We start from the raw sequence: 15218 nt of genomic DNA, 5'->3' as shown, positions 1-15218 counted from the left end.
CTCTATATGTTTTTATCTGCCTATATGTGACTACACAGGCAGCTGCCCCATTGCTGAGAAGGAACTCCTTCGCTTCCCTTCCCATAGCTGTTCCTAAACGAGGTGGGGAGAGAAAAGTTCCCTTTCAGGGGAGGCGAGAAGAGCAATATACCAGGCGGAGGGAAAGCAAAGCTCAGGTAGACACACCTCAGTCTCTCACCAGCCCCCGCTTCCGCAACAATTAAGCCGCGCCAAGATGGCGACCACCCGAGGCTTTAGAAAAGAGAACGGACGACGACCGGCGTCTTGAGAATCCCGCGCCCAAGAACTACAGCACCCAAGAAGCCCCGAGGAACGCGGCGACTCGCTGGTTCCATCGACCCCGCCCCGTTTCCCAGAGGGCAGCGCGCCGCCAGAAACCAACCCCCTCAGCGGACTACACCTCCCAGCATGCCGTTGACCCAAAAGCCAGGGCGGGTAGGGCTTGGAGAATTATAGTGGCTGAGAGCGAGTTTCTCGAGTAAGATGGCGGCGGGAGCTGTGGCGGCGGCAGCAGCAGCAGCGTCGCTTTGAGGAAAGAGGAGAGAGAGAGAGAGAGAGAGGCGAGCGCTCGCTCCGCGGCGTGGCTGCCTCAGATGGTCGGCACTATTATCTACCAGCGTGCGCTGAGCGGGGTTGGGGGTTAAGTCGGGCGCTGCGGTCCCGGCGGTGGCCAGAAGGGGACAAGCAGAAGGGCTGGGGCGGCGTCGGCGACAGCAGCAGCGAGAGCGAGAGCAGCGGCAGGAGCAACAGCGGAGCCTCGCGGAGAGAGGCGCCAGGCAGGTAGAGCGAGCTCCCGCGGCGGCCTCGTCGCTTCGCTGCCCGCTGAAAACGGCTGTGAGGGAGGCGCCTCCATGTCGGACAACCAAAGCTGGAATTCCTCGGGCTCCGAAGAGGATCCCGAGACCGAATCCGGGCCGCCTGTTGAGCTCTGCGGAGTCCTCAGCAAGGTAAGGAGCTTCCTTCCTCTCGCCGCCACGGAGCGGTCGTGCTAGGCTTGGCTTTTCACCTGAGCTCCTGAGCCTCCCCCCCCCCTTCGTGGTCGACGGGGGACATGCGGGGGGCGCCCCCTGCGGTAGGGGAGCCTGGCGCCGAGTCCCCCCTCTCCCCGCAATAACTGGCCACCTCGCCTGGGAGGGTGGCGGCCTAGGAGCCTCCTGCCCTCTTCCCCAGCTTAGAGGGAGGTCTCCGCACATCTCCTTCCCCGCCTCCCACTGGGTGTTGTGGCTTCTGTTTTTGTTATTTTTCCGGTTTGGTGGTGGTGTGTTAAAAAAAGGCTTTACCTCCGCAGTCTTGGAAACCTTTTATCCGGGTTGCGGGGCGGATTGCTTAGTTTCAGAGAGAAGCCTTCGCCCTTTCTAGGTGGAAAATGTCTGTGAATGTCACTTTCTCTATTCCCCAGGAGCCCACCCGCCGCTGCTACCTTTCCTTGATGATCAAAGTATGAGTCTTGGTTTGAGGAAGGGTGACTTGGTAAAATAATATTCGTGCTCATTGGAGTGGGACTTTTTATTATTGAATTTCTCTCTCTGTGTGTGTGTGTGTGTGTGCATGTGATGCAGCGGAGAAGGGAAAAAGATCAATCCGTTCCATCAGGTTCTTCTCAAGAGCCTGGTAATCCTGACTAGATTTCACTTGTAGCCACAGCTTGGCTGAGTAATGCTGCCGAGGCAGCCTGTATAGGGAATCGCTCAGGGCGCTTCCACTCGTTGATTCTGCACGGCTGGAAAAGCTAACTTCTTGGGCCTGCGAATCGAAACCTTACACGGTTTTCTCCCTCTTTTAAAAAAACGAAGGAAACAAAATCATGTGATATGCATGAACACATAACGCACAATTGTACCATAGAGAAGAGTGGTGTGACCTTTGCTCTAAACAGTGCAGTAAAATAGACTGACTGGAGGGACAGTATAGGGAGTTTAGGAGGAAGCAGCTGTATACACAACTGGAGGACTTTAAGGCTTCAGTCCCTGTATTATTTCTAATTTTTAGCATGAATCCTTTGCAGTTTTGCTATTTAGAAACTTGCAAAGGAGTCAATATTCAGACAGAAAGCTAAGTTTTTAAGCAAGACATCAAGTTTTAGCAATATGATTAAGTCCTTCAGAAACTAAATGCTAATTTTGCTTTTTGAAGCAGTTTCACTTGCACGATGTTTTTGACCCTGTTTTGTGTACTGAAGCAAGCAGTGAAAGCACAAGCTGTGAGATGCTCAAGTTGGAAAACGTTATTGCTGAAAAAGCTTTTGCAGTCCAGTTAGTTTTCATGTATTTATAGGGAAACTAAACATAAATTCCCAAGTATTGCCATTTCTGAATTAGAAGGTAGATAAGGCTAAAGGGACACCTGACCATTAGGTCCACTTGTGACCGACTCGAGGGTTGCGGCGCTCATCTCGCTTTATTGGCTGGTGTACAGCTTCCGGGTCATGTGGCCAGTATGACTAAGCCACTTCTGACGAACCAGAGCAGCGCACAGAAACACTGTTTACCTTCCCACCAGAGTGGTACCTATTTATCTACTTGCACTTTGATGTGCTTTCAAACTGCTAGGTTGGCAGGAGCAGGGACCGAGCAACGGGAGCTCACACCGCCGTGTGACCTTCTGATCGGCAAGTCCTAGGCTCTGTGGTTTAACCCACAGTGCCACCCGTGTCCCGGTAGAAGGTAGATCAAGTGCTGCAAATGGGGACTCTGGATCAGGTAACAAGAATATGACACATGGCATGCTGTCCAGATCTCAGAGATTGGAAACACATGCAGCCCTTTAGCCCAGTATGACTTTAGATGATAGTTAGCTGCTAGAAGGAGTTTAGGCATCTTTGTTACAGCAAAGATATGGAGCAACTCTCTGCCATTTTTCAGTAGGAATGGAGACTTCTGGGGTTGAGTCTAGTGCAGCTTTCTTCCACACTGACTAATCCTACTGGCTTTAGCTACATGGCATGATTTTTGCTCTAAAGCATAAGCACAGAATGCTCACCTGCACTCATTTTTGAACAGAATTGTAATGCTCACAACCAGTGTGGATTTAGACTGTTGCCAGGTGCAGGTACTGACGGTTGTGTACAGTATGTAATGTGGCAATTATTCAGCATCCTTGACAACTTTCTTTTCTTGTCAACTGTTTAGTTTTAGTTTTTGTTTTAAACTCAACCTGCAACTTACTGCAACTTTTATTATTAGCCATTGTACAATTTATACCAACATTATTTCAGCTCCTTGTCATCATGGTTCCTCTTCATCCTGGAGAAGAGTGACTAGTGGGGTGCCACAGGGTTCTGTCTTGGGCCCGGTCTTATTCAACATCTTTATCAACGACTTGGATGATAGACTCAGGGGCATCCTGATCAAATTTGCAGATGACACCAAACTGGGAGGGGTGGCTAACACCCCAGAGGACAGGATCACACTTCAAAACGACCTTGACAGATTAGAGAACTGGGCCAAAACAAACAAGATGAATTTTAACAGGGAGAAATGTAAAGTATTGCACTTGGGCAAAAAAAATGAGAGGCACAAATACAAGATGGGTGACACCTGGCTTGAGAGCAGTACATGTGAAAAGGATCTAGGAGTCTTGGTTGACCACAAACTTGACATGAGCCAACAGTGTGACGCGGCAGCTAAAAAAGCCAATGCAATTCTGGGCTGCATCAATAGGAGTATAGCATCTAGATCAAGGGAAGTAATAGTGCCACTGTATTCTGCTCTGGTCAGACCTCACCTGGAGTACTGTGTCCAGTTCTGGGCACCACAGTTCAAGAAGGACACTGACAAACTGGAACGTGTCCAGAGGAGGGCAACCAAAATGGTCAAAGGCCTGGAAACGATGCCTTATGAGGAACAGCTAAGGGAGCTGGGCATGTTTAGCCTGGAGAAGAGGGGGTTAAGGGGTGATATGATACCCATGTTCAAATATATAAAAGGATGTCACATAGAGGAGGGAGAAAGGTTGTTTTCTGCTGCTCCAGAGAAGCGGACACGGAGCAATGGTTCCAAACTACAAGAAAGAAGATTCCACCTAAACATTAAGAAGAACTTCCTGACAGTAAGAGCTGTTCGACAGTGGAATTTGCTGCCAAGGAGTGTGGTGGAGTCTCCTTCTTTGGAGGTCTTTAAGCAGAGGCTTGACAACCATATGTCAGGAGTGCTCTGATGGTGTTTCCTGCTTGGCAGGGAGTTGGACTCCATGGCCCTTGTGGTCTCTTCCAACTCTATGATTCTATGTGACTTCCAAATGTTAAATCTCAAGGTTGAAATGTATGTTGCTTTTACAGTCTGCCCACCCCTGATGTTAGCCAGGATGCCTTTCCTGTTCTCATCTATACAGGAATAAATGAAAGGAAATCTAAATTGCAAAATGTCTCTAACCTGTTGCATATTAAAAAGCTGAGCTACATTATTGCACAGTTTTTAGAACTTTGTGATTTGTGTCTTCATTAATTAAATGAAATAAATTGAAATTAGTAGATTTGCAAGGATTTAAAAAGCAACAATACAGTCTTCTGCTAAATACAAGGTACAGGAACAAAAAAACCACCATTTGTTTTCTTATAGAATGCCCACTTGAATGGCAACTTATGCAAGTGCATATTATGCATGCACATATGTTATCGCTGTAGAATTCTATACAAAGAATAATTTCTGTATGTTAGCTTGTCAAACTGCTAAGCTTGCTTCTATCTTTAGTACAATCTTTTTCTCTTTATACAATTCTAATTTAAGACTTTCTATATATTTTAACTTATAGAATGAAACTCATTGTTGCGGAATGGCTTTTGATCTAAGAGATGTCATTAACATAAGGGAATGGGAGATTATTTTTGCTGATCCCCTCCTCCTGCTGCAGCCCCTGAACCTCGCAAAAATAAGTTCCAGAAGTTTGGAGGACCCTTCAGAAGAATGTGGAAGATGACATGAAAAGTTCAGGGGACTGCAGCTGGAAGAACTTGCAAAAATTTCTTTCACTCTTGATCAAATGCCGCTCTAGAAGGTTATTGCCCATTGCATATATATTTTAAGATATGGATTATATTATTAAGATACAAATAGCATTAAAAGTGAACTCCTCAGTTCAGTACTTCTACTGAATATTAATTAAAACTAGATTGTAGGTGATCCATTAAGGAAGGGTTAACCAGTGAATGCTCTATTATGACCTTGCTTATCAGTGGTGGAAACTTTATTGCTATTTAAGTTTCTTTTATTTAATATTTTTATATTATGTTTACTTAGTTACCTGAAGTAACTAATTCTCTTTGGGTTATTCCTAGTATTTTGTTACAAGTTAAGAATAATTTGAAGAGTTCCAGCTGAGTTGGTAGAGCATGAGAGACTTAATCTCAAGGACATGGGTTCAAGTCCCAAGGGCAAAAGATTCCTGCATTGCAGGGGTTTGGACTAGGTGATCCTTGTGGTCCTTCCAACTCGGCAATTCTATGAGTCTAACCAGGGCATCTTTACATTTTGATGAATTTAATCTGGGACAGTGGTATGGATTTTCTGGAAAAGTTTGAGTGGAAAAATTGTTTACCCTATATCAGCTTGTTAGCATGCTAATTTAGCATGCTTAGATTGTATAGTTGGCTCGGTGTCTAAGGGATAGTAGTCTGAAAAGGTTAGTTGCAGCTTTGAAATTGCCTGTTTTGATGCTGTATCCATTCATGATGTTGCAAATAAAATTTAGGTAACAATGTACTTTTAAAACAAAATCAACTGCAGAAAAGGATAATACCAAACAGTAGGCATACTACAAGTAGACCTACTGAAAACAATGAAAACATTTATCTCAGTTAGTCAACTCTGACTTGAATGCCACCAATTGTAGTGGCAAATCTGCTGTCTCACTCACATCATTACTATCTGCAAACATCTGTCTATATAAAAAGTATAATTCATGTTATGCTGCAGTAAATTCACTGACCAATTACCGTATTTTTCCGTGTATAAGACTAGGTTTTTCCCCTAAAAATAATGTCAAAAATCAGAGGACGTGTTTTACACGCATACATCTTCCCCCACTTTCTCAAATCTGAGTCCCCCAAAATAGGGGGCGTCTTATACAATTGCTATCCATTGACTCTTAAGCTGACACCTCCTTCCTCTGTAACGACTGTACACCCACACAATCTATTCCAGATGATTGGAAGAGGAAATCTATTCCACCATCAGTGTCCATTCTGCCAGTAGATGAATACCATTGAATTTTATTCATAATAAATTGGTGACTTATTAGGGCTATCTCAGATGTCACAAAGTAATGAAATATCAAAACTCTCCTCAATACTTTGTGACACTTTAGATGATTCTAATAATTGCATTGGCCTACTGATAGGGGTTCCTTTCAAATATGCCTAAATCTTGGTTGCTCTTTGTACCTGCTCTTGCTTGACTGCAGATGGCAAGAATTGAACTCTGTATTCCAAGAATTGCACTATGGCTTTGTCTATTCATGTTGTTTTTTATGCTGTGATGAGTAGTTCTGTTTGCCTTTTGAGCAGTGAAATGTGTGGAACTGATTATTGTATTATTGGAAATAAATCCTAGTGGCTTTTCTCAATTATAATGTTTACTTAAGTTAAAAGAAATGAAAACTTTTTAAAAAAATAAGAAATGAATACTTTTTATTTCGAGTGTACAGTATGTATAAAACTTTGTGTTTGTTTCTAATGATTAACATATTGTACTTGCCAATTTGAATTGTTTAAAAATGCAACTATACAGGCACAAAGGCATGCTTCTGTAATTACCATTTTCATTCACTATGACAATCCTATGAGGACACAATGGCCTGGTTCAGAAATCATGGTAAGACAAACTATGACTTGCCAGGATTGTGTGGGATTCCAAAGAGAAACTTGTGGTCACATTGCTCCTTTCCTGGTTTTATTCCAATGCTAAGTCAAGGTTTTACTTCAAAATGATTTCTGAAACTCTGCCCTTTTATAAAACAAAAGAAGAACCCTTGTTAGATGGAAAAGCACAAGGCATTGAGTGTTGCCCAGGCCCTTAAAACTGACTGCTAGTGGTCCCTAAGAATTCTGACAGTACCCCATACCTAAATAGGACTGCCTGTTGTAGATCTAAAATATTTTCCTCAGCTTGCTGTCAATTAACTTGCAGTCCTCTGGTACTTCAGTTGAATTAGCTATTGAATTCTCAGATGGGTGTCTTATTTGGGTGTCTGCTTAGAATTCACAAAAATGGTTGCTTACTTCAGTTCAGTCTCTTTGGTTCAAAAACTAAAGTGCTAACCCATGAAGCTTATATGTGACTATTTGTGCTTGATTATTCTTCCTTAATTTAACATAAAAGTTGGAGTTCATTGTTTGACCTCTGAAAAGGACCTCTAAGGTTCAGTGTTGAACCAGTGAAAGTTTATAGAACTTTATATTTATTTTGGCAGGCATTAATCTGGTTAGTTTTTATGTACATTTTATCTACTGCTGTGTTTATGTTTTAGTATTCAGTTGGCTTTTAACATTATGTTTCTTAAATTGTGCTTAGTTTAAATGTTAACTGCCTTCGGCATCTGTTGGACAGAAAAGCAGATTGTTTAAATAAAATATTTTATATAGAACTAAAACCTAGGGATATCAAGCACATAGGAATGAATTGGCAGTTTTAAAAGCCAGGAATATTTTTGGTCAGCTTTTCCCCATACCCCACTACTGTATGCCAGGTATTTTAGAACTCAAGCAGCTAGTATCTGTAGATTCCTATTTTGATACAAGTATTATCTGCAGCAAAATGTTGCAGTATACTCAGCTCCTGTTCTTTTTAGTCTTTAGGCAGGGATCAGGAGGATGGTAAAGAATGAACCCTCTTTCTTTCTGATCCATCTTTGAGGCAGTATCTACTGTGCTAAAGAATTGGGTGGCAGGTACTAGAAAAAGATAAATAAAAGCATTTATTTCATTCCATTTATGAATTGCTTCCTGTGAAAGCAATCTAACATTAAAAAACACAGGCATTTTTTAGCTATTAAGCTTGGATGAGAATTCTGGAGAGTAGTAAATGGAAAAATCAACTTTATTCATTTTCTTTTCACCTCAAACACCACTGTGTAGTCTAGGGAATAAAGGGCTTTTTATTTTTTTGAAGAACACATCACAACACCTGCTTCCAGAATGCTTTTTCTAAGCTGATAGGTGTTTGAGCTGGCTAATTACCTCCCCACCCCCATTGTAAATACACCCCATGCCAAACTAGCACCTCAACAGCATTCTGTCTGGAAGCTAACAGATGCTTGTCAGGTTTTGGATGTGGGGAAAAAACTTAACTTACAGATGAATATATTTATATACATGCAGGGAACCACCCAAGAAAAAGTAGACAGCTCTTGAGGTAGTGCTATTCCACCTCACCTCGTTCCCAGTGGAAGCCAGTGCTGGCAGTTTCACCAGCAATATCCCTTTCCTAAGTCATTTCAGGAAACCATTAGTACTCATCATTCTGTGGGCCATACTCAGATTTGGTGCTCTACCCTTGCAGAGGTTACAGATCGCCTGAAGCTAAAGTCTGATGAAGCTAGTGAATCCTTCTGTACTTATGATTGATTGTATGAATCTGTTTTCATAGATGTTAATGAAGTATCACCAGTAGTATTTATTGTAGGAACCCAAAATCCATTGCACAATGCTGACGGGGTGTTAATGCCAAATATTAAATGTATATTCAAATGTCATTTTTTTATACTTTTGTTTATTGTGGAGTTTTGTATTTATTAAATGTTCCTTTCAAGTACATGGAGATCACATAGTGATCTACTCATTGAGCTTTCTGCCCAGGTGAAACACGATAGCTCTTCTGAATAAACTATGTGCATCAGTGTACATTTTAGTTATATGTACTGTTTTATTGTGCTACTCTCATTTCACAGTGATGACTGTTTTGACAAAGAGATGAGAGAGGAAGGAGTCTAATATATGTGTGGAAAAAAATAGTTAAGTCTAGGCTAGCGGACATAAACATTTAAAATCTGTGTCCAGTTTTTGTATCTGAGCCTGCGACATATTTATTCAGAACAATCAGTTTCTTCATGATGAGGACTGTAGACTAGCCTATTCTTAAAAGGCAGCCCAGATTTACAGGAATACAAACCATATATAGAGTTTATAGTTGGTGATAAGACATAACCACCTAATGTTTATTGTGAATTGTGGCAGATCTGCTGCTTCTGAAATGGTATTGTTATGATTGTCCTTACTACATCTGATCTTGTTTATTTTGGACACTTATTTTCTAAGGAATTGGCATTTCATTTTCAGATTGTCTGCATCAGAACCATTTTTTACTCTGTGTTGTAACAGTTCGTTTATTTTAATGGGGGAAATTTTTAAAACAAGATTTGGAAAAACTATGGGTGGTGTTTGATGTTAGTCATACTTAGAGTATGTATAGCTATTGAAGTCCATGAATTTAAGTAACTTTGATTTCGCTGGGTCTATTTTCTGAGTATGACTTGGTTGGGTTTCACTCGTAAGAAAATTATGCACAAATGGTATGGAGCTTTGTTTGATTAAAAAATGTATGTGTTTGTTTTCTTTAGTGGACCAACTACATCCATGGGTGGCAGGACCGGTGGGTGGTCTTGAAGAACAATACTCTAAGTTACTACAAGTCTGAAGATGAAACTGAGTATGGCTGCAGAGGCTCAATCTGTTTGAGTAAGGCTGTCATTACAGTAAGTGTTGTTTTAAAGTTTCTTTGTGCCCGTGCTTTATGTACATTTCCAGACAATAATAAATACAAGCGAATATGGTAAAAAAAGAATAATTTTTAGTGTAATCTTCTGTCAGAGCAATATGGTTTAGAAATACTTGCATAAGAGCTGTCAATATTTTTTAGTTAGCTATAGGAAGAATAGAAAATCTTTGCAATAATTTTTTTTACAGTATAAAATTCTGAGATGCACAGCAATCAAGCGTGTGCCTTGGATTCAGGTGAATCCCAATTCTAAGTGGGGTGCCTCATAGGGTTTTTGGGATCTGTTAGAATTGAAATGGGAAGTATATGAGGAAGCAAGAGACAAAAGCAGGGACACTGAAGCACTTTACGGTGCCTCAGCAATCCAGACACCAGAACAATTTCTGCTTACCTGTATCTGTCAAAAATTAAAGTAGCATCTTTAAGCTTACCATACAAGGAATAATACTGGGGTGGGTTGATGAGGAAGAGAGAGCAGACACCACTGACAGTTCAAGCTTACAATCAGTGGGAATGATATTACCCCCAAAATAAATCCATTTTAGTTATTTGTGACTCCCAAATCAAATTTAAATATGTCTAGCACAAAAGCCCCTGGACATATTTGCCTATTATTTGGCAAGCTTTATCCATTCTGTTGGGGCTAGTATGCTTTCAGAATTCATCCATTTATCTTGGAGGGAGAAATGCTAAACTCCACCTCCCCACCCCCCATTTCCAATAGTGAAGGGTGGGGAGAACAAAGTAGACCTGGTTGGACTGCAAAGTGAATTAGGCAATATAGTGCCTTGGATGCTAATGCACTGTTTTCTAGAGCACCAAATTATGGTCTGAACTGAATCTTGTGACCAGTGTACACACCTAAGAGCAATATTGCAATAATTCTGAAACCATATTAAGACCAGCATATCAAGTGACCACATGACTGTTTCCTGATTCATCAGCAGATCTGCATGGAAGCCCCCATGCTCTAGCAGCTCTCGTACTCTTGGTATTAATGTGTGAGTCAGTCTTCAGGTGGCTTCATCACATGTTTCTTAAAGTGTATCATGGGGCTTAAAAAAAAAAAAAAAAAGCCTTGTCCAGGCCAGGCTCAAGAGACCTGAATCGCATGTGTAAGAACCACATGTACAGCTGGAGCTTGTTTGTTTTTTAGTGCAGTGTTTCTGCTGCCAAGGAGACAAGCCACTTTTGAAACAGCAGCTTCTCTCTTTTAAAAGTGGGAAAGATGTTTTCTAAGAAGATTTTGCCATTCATTAATTTGTAAATATTTGTGTTAACAAAAACACTTTAAAAATGTCTTGTTGCCCCATTTATTGGGGTCTTCTTTTACATCAGGGGTGGGGAACATTTTTAAACTCCACAGACCAGATCCTTACTGTGACCAGCCTAAATTGGCAGGTGGGTGGCCATGAAACAACATAATTATGATTTCGCATGGTTGAGAGATGGGCAATGTCTCAAAGTTGGTTAGTATTGAACCGTAGTCACTTGATATAACAGTGTTTGCTGTTGTGGTTTCATTAACTACACACTACCAAATTTTATGATTTTGCAAAAACAGTCATGGAGTTTGTGTCCTAAAATATATTCGGTAGGTAGTGTAAAGTTGCAACAACAGCTTCCTGTAGCATGGCAGTAATTTAAAGCAGTTTAATAGTAACCCTCTTCTTTCCTGAATAATCCCTGGGATTATATAGATGATATAACTAATGACTTCAGCTGATGGGCAGGAGGGCAGGGTTCAATCCTGCATTGGTTGTGCACCCTGTTCCCACATATCGTTTAGGACAAAAACCCAATAAAGAGGTTCTTGTCAGTTTATCTCTTTGGTTTCTATGTCTTTGAAAGCAGGTGGATCCCATATTTGATTATATGCACTGCTAGTTAATAATTAGCTTCAGCTGTTCCTCCATTAGTACCATAACAACTGTATATGATACCAATCTGTACTGTTCAGATTTGTCATTTAGAATGTTAAGTGAGAAAATTATTGTAGCATAGGATTTAGAAAACCATATTGCTGCAGATTCACTGTCCAGACATGAAGAAAATGTTTTAGGTTAAGATTACATTTTAAAGACCTCAGATTTATATGCTAGAGTTACACCATCCCTCTTCCTGATTCTGAAAGAATTTTTTTCACAGATCTTTATCTGCTGTTTATAATAAAATGTAATATTTGTGTCATAAATTGGTTAGTATTGAGCCATAGTCGCATATAGCAGTGTTTGCTGTTGTATTTTCGTTAAGTACACACTACCAAATTTTATGATTTTGCAAGAACATATAATCTGGTAACATTGCAACTACATCTTTTAAAAATCAGAAGCCCTCATCTTCTTAGATTATTACTTAAAAATGCTCCAATCCCTGTAACATTGAAGCAAGTTGTGAAACTACCTCACTGGTGGAACATGCCCCTTCACAACAGTTGTTCACAATTGTGAACAGATGTACGGTTTCTGATTCTCTTTCCTTGACCTGATTGTTTTCTGATTATTTAGAGAAGGCTTGGCAACTATTGTTTAGGAATTGCTGTGGAACCTGAGAGGAAGTGTAGTGGAAGCAGTAAATCTTCTGTATAAACACAGTAGATGTTGCACTGCACATTTCTTTACAGCAGAGACACAGGTTTGCTTCCTTTATAGGCTGGGGAAATAGCTGTGAAGCAATTGCTTTGAAAGTTTTTAAAGCAAAAATGTAATTTATAATTTTAAACTCACCTCCCCCCCCCAAAAAAAAAGAAAAATACCCTTTTAAACTGCATCTGTTCTACTAAGATGTAGATGCCAAATGCAAACCAACTTCGTGTGGCAACTGAATCTCTGAAGATAACCTGTTGGCAGTGATATGCCCTCTAACATTTCAAATGTGAAAATAGGGACCCTCCTGCTCATGAGTGAATGGTACAAAGCAGAGTGTAACAGCCCAATTAAGATTGTCCCCAGTGGTGACTTGGCACTAGTAGAAGCGTCTCCACTTGTGAAAGGCAGGACACCTATTTATTACTGATCCCTCCTACTCAATGCAGCCCCTGAAAAACTTTCTTGAGTATTGGGAGGATATTGGGATATACCATAGATTGCTATAGGTTGGAGTGCCTTCAGTTGCCCTGTAAATTAAGATTTGGGGGGAAAGTTTATTTAAAAGGGGAGAAGGGTCAGGTGATGCACACCTTGGAGCATGAATCTAGTGCCTCCCCATCCCCCACAAATAGCATTCCTCCCTGTCTGGCTGTTGCATTTACAGACACCTTAGTCAAGAAGCATCCAATCTCCCATTCCTTATTTTGTGCAGCAGTTGCCAATCAGGCTGCCGCTTGGTCATGATACTCCAGTCACCTTAACTGAGAGGCACCAAGGAGACTCCCCCTCTCTGTTTCCCTTTCATCTCTGGAAATCTTTCCAGTTGGTTAGGCCTTCATGGTCAAGGCATTCTGATTATAGTAGACAAATCACCTCCATCCTTCCTCCCCACTTTGGAGCCAGGGAGGGGCAGGGATCATTGCACAATTGCCAGGGTGGTTTCCACCCACTCTGTCATTTCCAGATTGAGTACAAGGCTCACTCTCCGTGGCAAACAACACTGTGGAAACCTCACTTTGAAACTCCTGACACAAGCACAGTGTTACAGCTGCATTTGGCCCTAAAAGCACTGTGGTGTTTTTACAAAAATTTGCTTGGGTTGAGTGAAAATGGTTGCTGGGTTGTAAAATAGAAGGGTGGGGGGAGTCCTTTGTATGTTTGCCATTGCAATACAGCCAAAAAATGTTTTCTTCCAGTAGTAGTTGTTGTTTTATTTAAAAAAACCAAAATAACATATTGATAGGAAGCATTGAAAAATAAATCCATGGTTGCAAAATGTTGCCTCGCTGAGTATTTGTTGTTTAATGTTACAACTGTTTTTTAGTCACATGTGCAGAATGAGAATGGGAAGGTGCAAGGTTCAGTATTTAAGGCTTATTGGAATAAGAAAAATCACATACTTCAAAACAACTATGATAATACTTAACAATTGTATAATGCCTTCAAGTGCTCAAAATGTCTCACATACATTATGTAGCTGCAGTTCTTACAACAGTGCTGTGAGGCAGTGGTAGGGAACCTCTGGCCCATGGGCCAATCTTGGTTTGCTGTGGGTTCTAGTTTTGTCCTTGAGGCTGGTTTCTTTTTTTAAGCACACCCACTTGTCCATCAGCTGACAGCACTCCAATTAGCTGGGGTGGGAGTTTCAATTCCTCAGGGAACTGGCATGTGTAGTCATGGCAGCAGGATTTAATCTCCCGCTCATCAGCTGTTGAGAGGAGACTTACATTCTGCTCAGTTGGACAGGATTCAATACAAGTCCCCTTCTTGATGACAGGGGTTTGCATTGAAACCTATACTAAAATGGAGGGGCAACCCTTCGTTTTAGCAAGGTGTTCAGTACACACCGCTTGTCATCAGGAAGGGGTTTGCCTTTAACTGCCTACTTAAATTGAGCTTTTGTCTTCTGTTTTAGCAAAGAGCTTTGAAGTGCTGCCATAGTGACCTCAGGTGATTGATAAGTGGATAGCCCTACCCACCTGTCAGGTTTTGTCTAAACCTAATAAGAACCTGGTCCATGGAGCCAAATGTTTTCCCACCCCTTCTGTAAGCCAGGTCATATTTAAGTCGTATTGCAGGTGGCAGTGTCTGAGGTTGGGGGTGGGGGAGCTTTAGTAAGGTCACCTAGAAGTTCATGGTAGAGACAAGATTTGAACCAGGTACCTTCTGATGCAAAGTTCAGTCTTTTGACCATTCCATGGTACAAAGAAGATATAGACTGTCTTCTTTGTCTGCACCAGGACTTTACAGCCAATCGCTTCCTGCTCATGCATCTCACAAAAGCTGCCCTTACAACTTAGGGGACTCTCCAGAGCAATATTGCACCTAGGGGCTGTGGTTGGAAAGGGAAATTGACTGAAGCAGCAACAAACACGGAGTTTGTAATAAGTTATTTGTAAAGAAACCTCTCTGGATCTCTGACCAATGTTTTGAATGAAGAAGGGATTCCAATAAGCAAACTGAAAACTTTATTGGAAGAATGACAACATTTTGGCCAATGCACTGGACTTTAGTGCAAGATTATCTGATCATTAAGTAGACTGGAAGCTATCTAAAACTTGCTACAAGTGTCACACACAACAAAATGTTGTGGTGTGGAATGCTGTTGTTCAAGCCAGGATTCAATGCACACTGAGCATTCTTAGTGGGCTGTTTGAGTCCCCCTACTGATATCTCCCTCTTGTGCATGCATGGGTCTGCTTTTGCTACGTAAGGACTGCCACTCAGAATTGAGATCTTTGTTTGTATATCTGATAAAGAAAGCAATGTTGTTAAGAATGCTTCTCAGTATTGCATATACCTATGTGGTTATAAGTGGGCCAGAATTATGGAATCAGTGCAAAATCTCCTCCATGGTGTGGGGAGGCTATGGCCATGGCAACCGGTGGGGGTGCAAGCAACG

At 41.4% G+C, this 15218-nt stretch overlaps 2 protein-coding genes across 5 annotated transcripts in view; one reads left to right on the top strand and one right to left on the bottom strand.

The window, feature by feature from the left end:
* POLK (DNA polymerase kappa) overlaps positions 1–342 on the bottom strand; it is a 31642-nt gene extending 31300 nt beyond the window's left edge. For both annotated transcript variants that reach the window (XM_079995443.1, XM_079995445.1), the window contains exon 1: positions 187–342. The gene's annotated coding sequence lies outside the window, so the exon portion shown is untranslated. The remainder of the gene's footprint in view (positions 1–186) is intronic.
* Positions 343–736: 394 nt separating this feature from the next.
* CERT1 (ceramide transporter 1) overlaps positions 737–15218 on the top strand; it is a 51163-nt gene continuing 36681 nt past the window's right edge. For all 3 annotated transcript variants that reach the window (XM_079995550.1, XM_079995548.1, XM_079995549.1), the window contains exons 1-2: positions 737–968; positions 9571–9705. In XM_079995550.1, coding sequence (XP_079851676.1) covers positions 873–968; positions 9571–9705 — 231 coding nt within the window. In that variant the 5' untranslated portion in view covers positions 737–872. The remainder of the gene's footprint in view (positions 969–9570; positions 9706–15218) is intronic.

This window comes from Podarcis cretensis (assembly GCF_951804945.1).
Source record: "Podarcis cretensis genome assembly, chromosome: 11".
Taxonomy (NCBI): Eukaryota; Metazoa; Chordata; class Lepidosauria; order Squamata; family Lacertidae; genus Podarcis; species Podarcis cretensis.
This window is presented reverse-complemented; position numbering and strand designations above follow the sequence as displayed.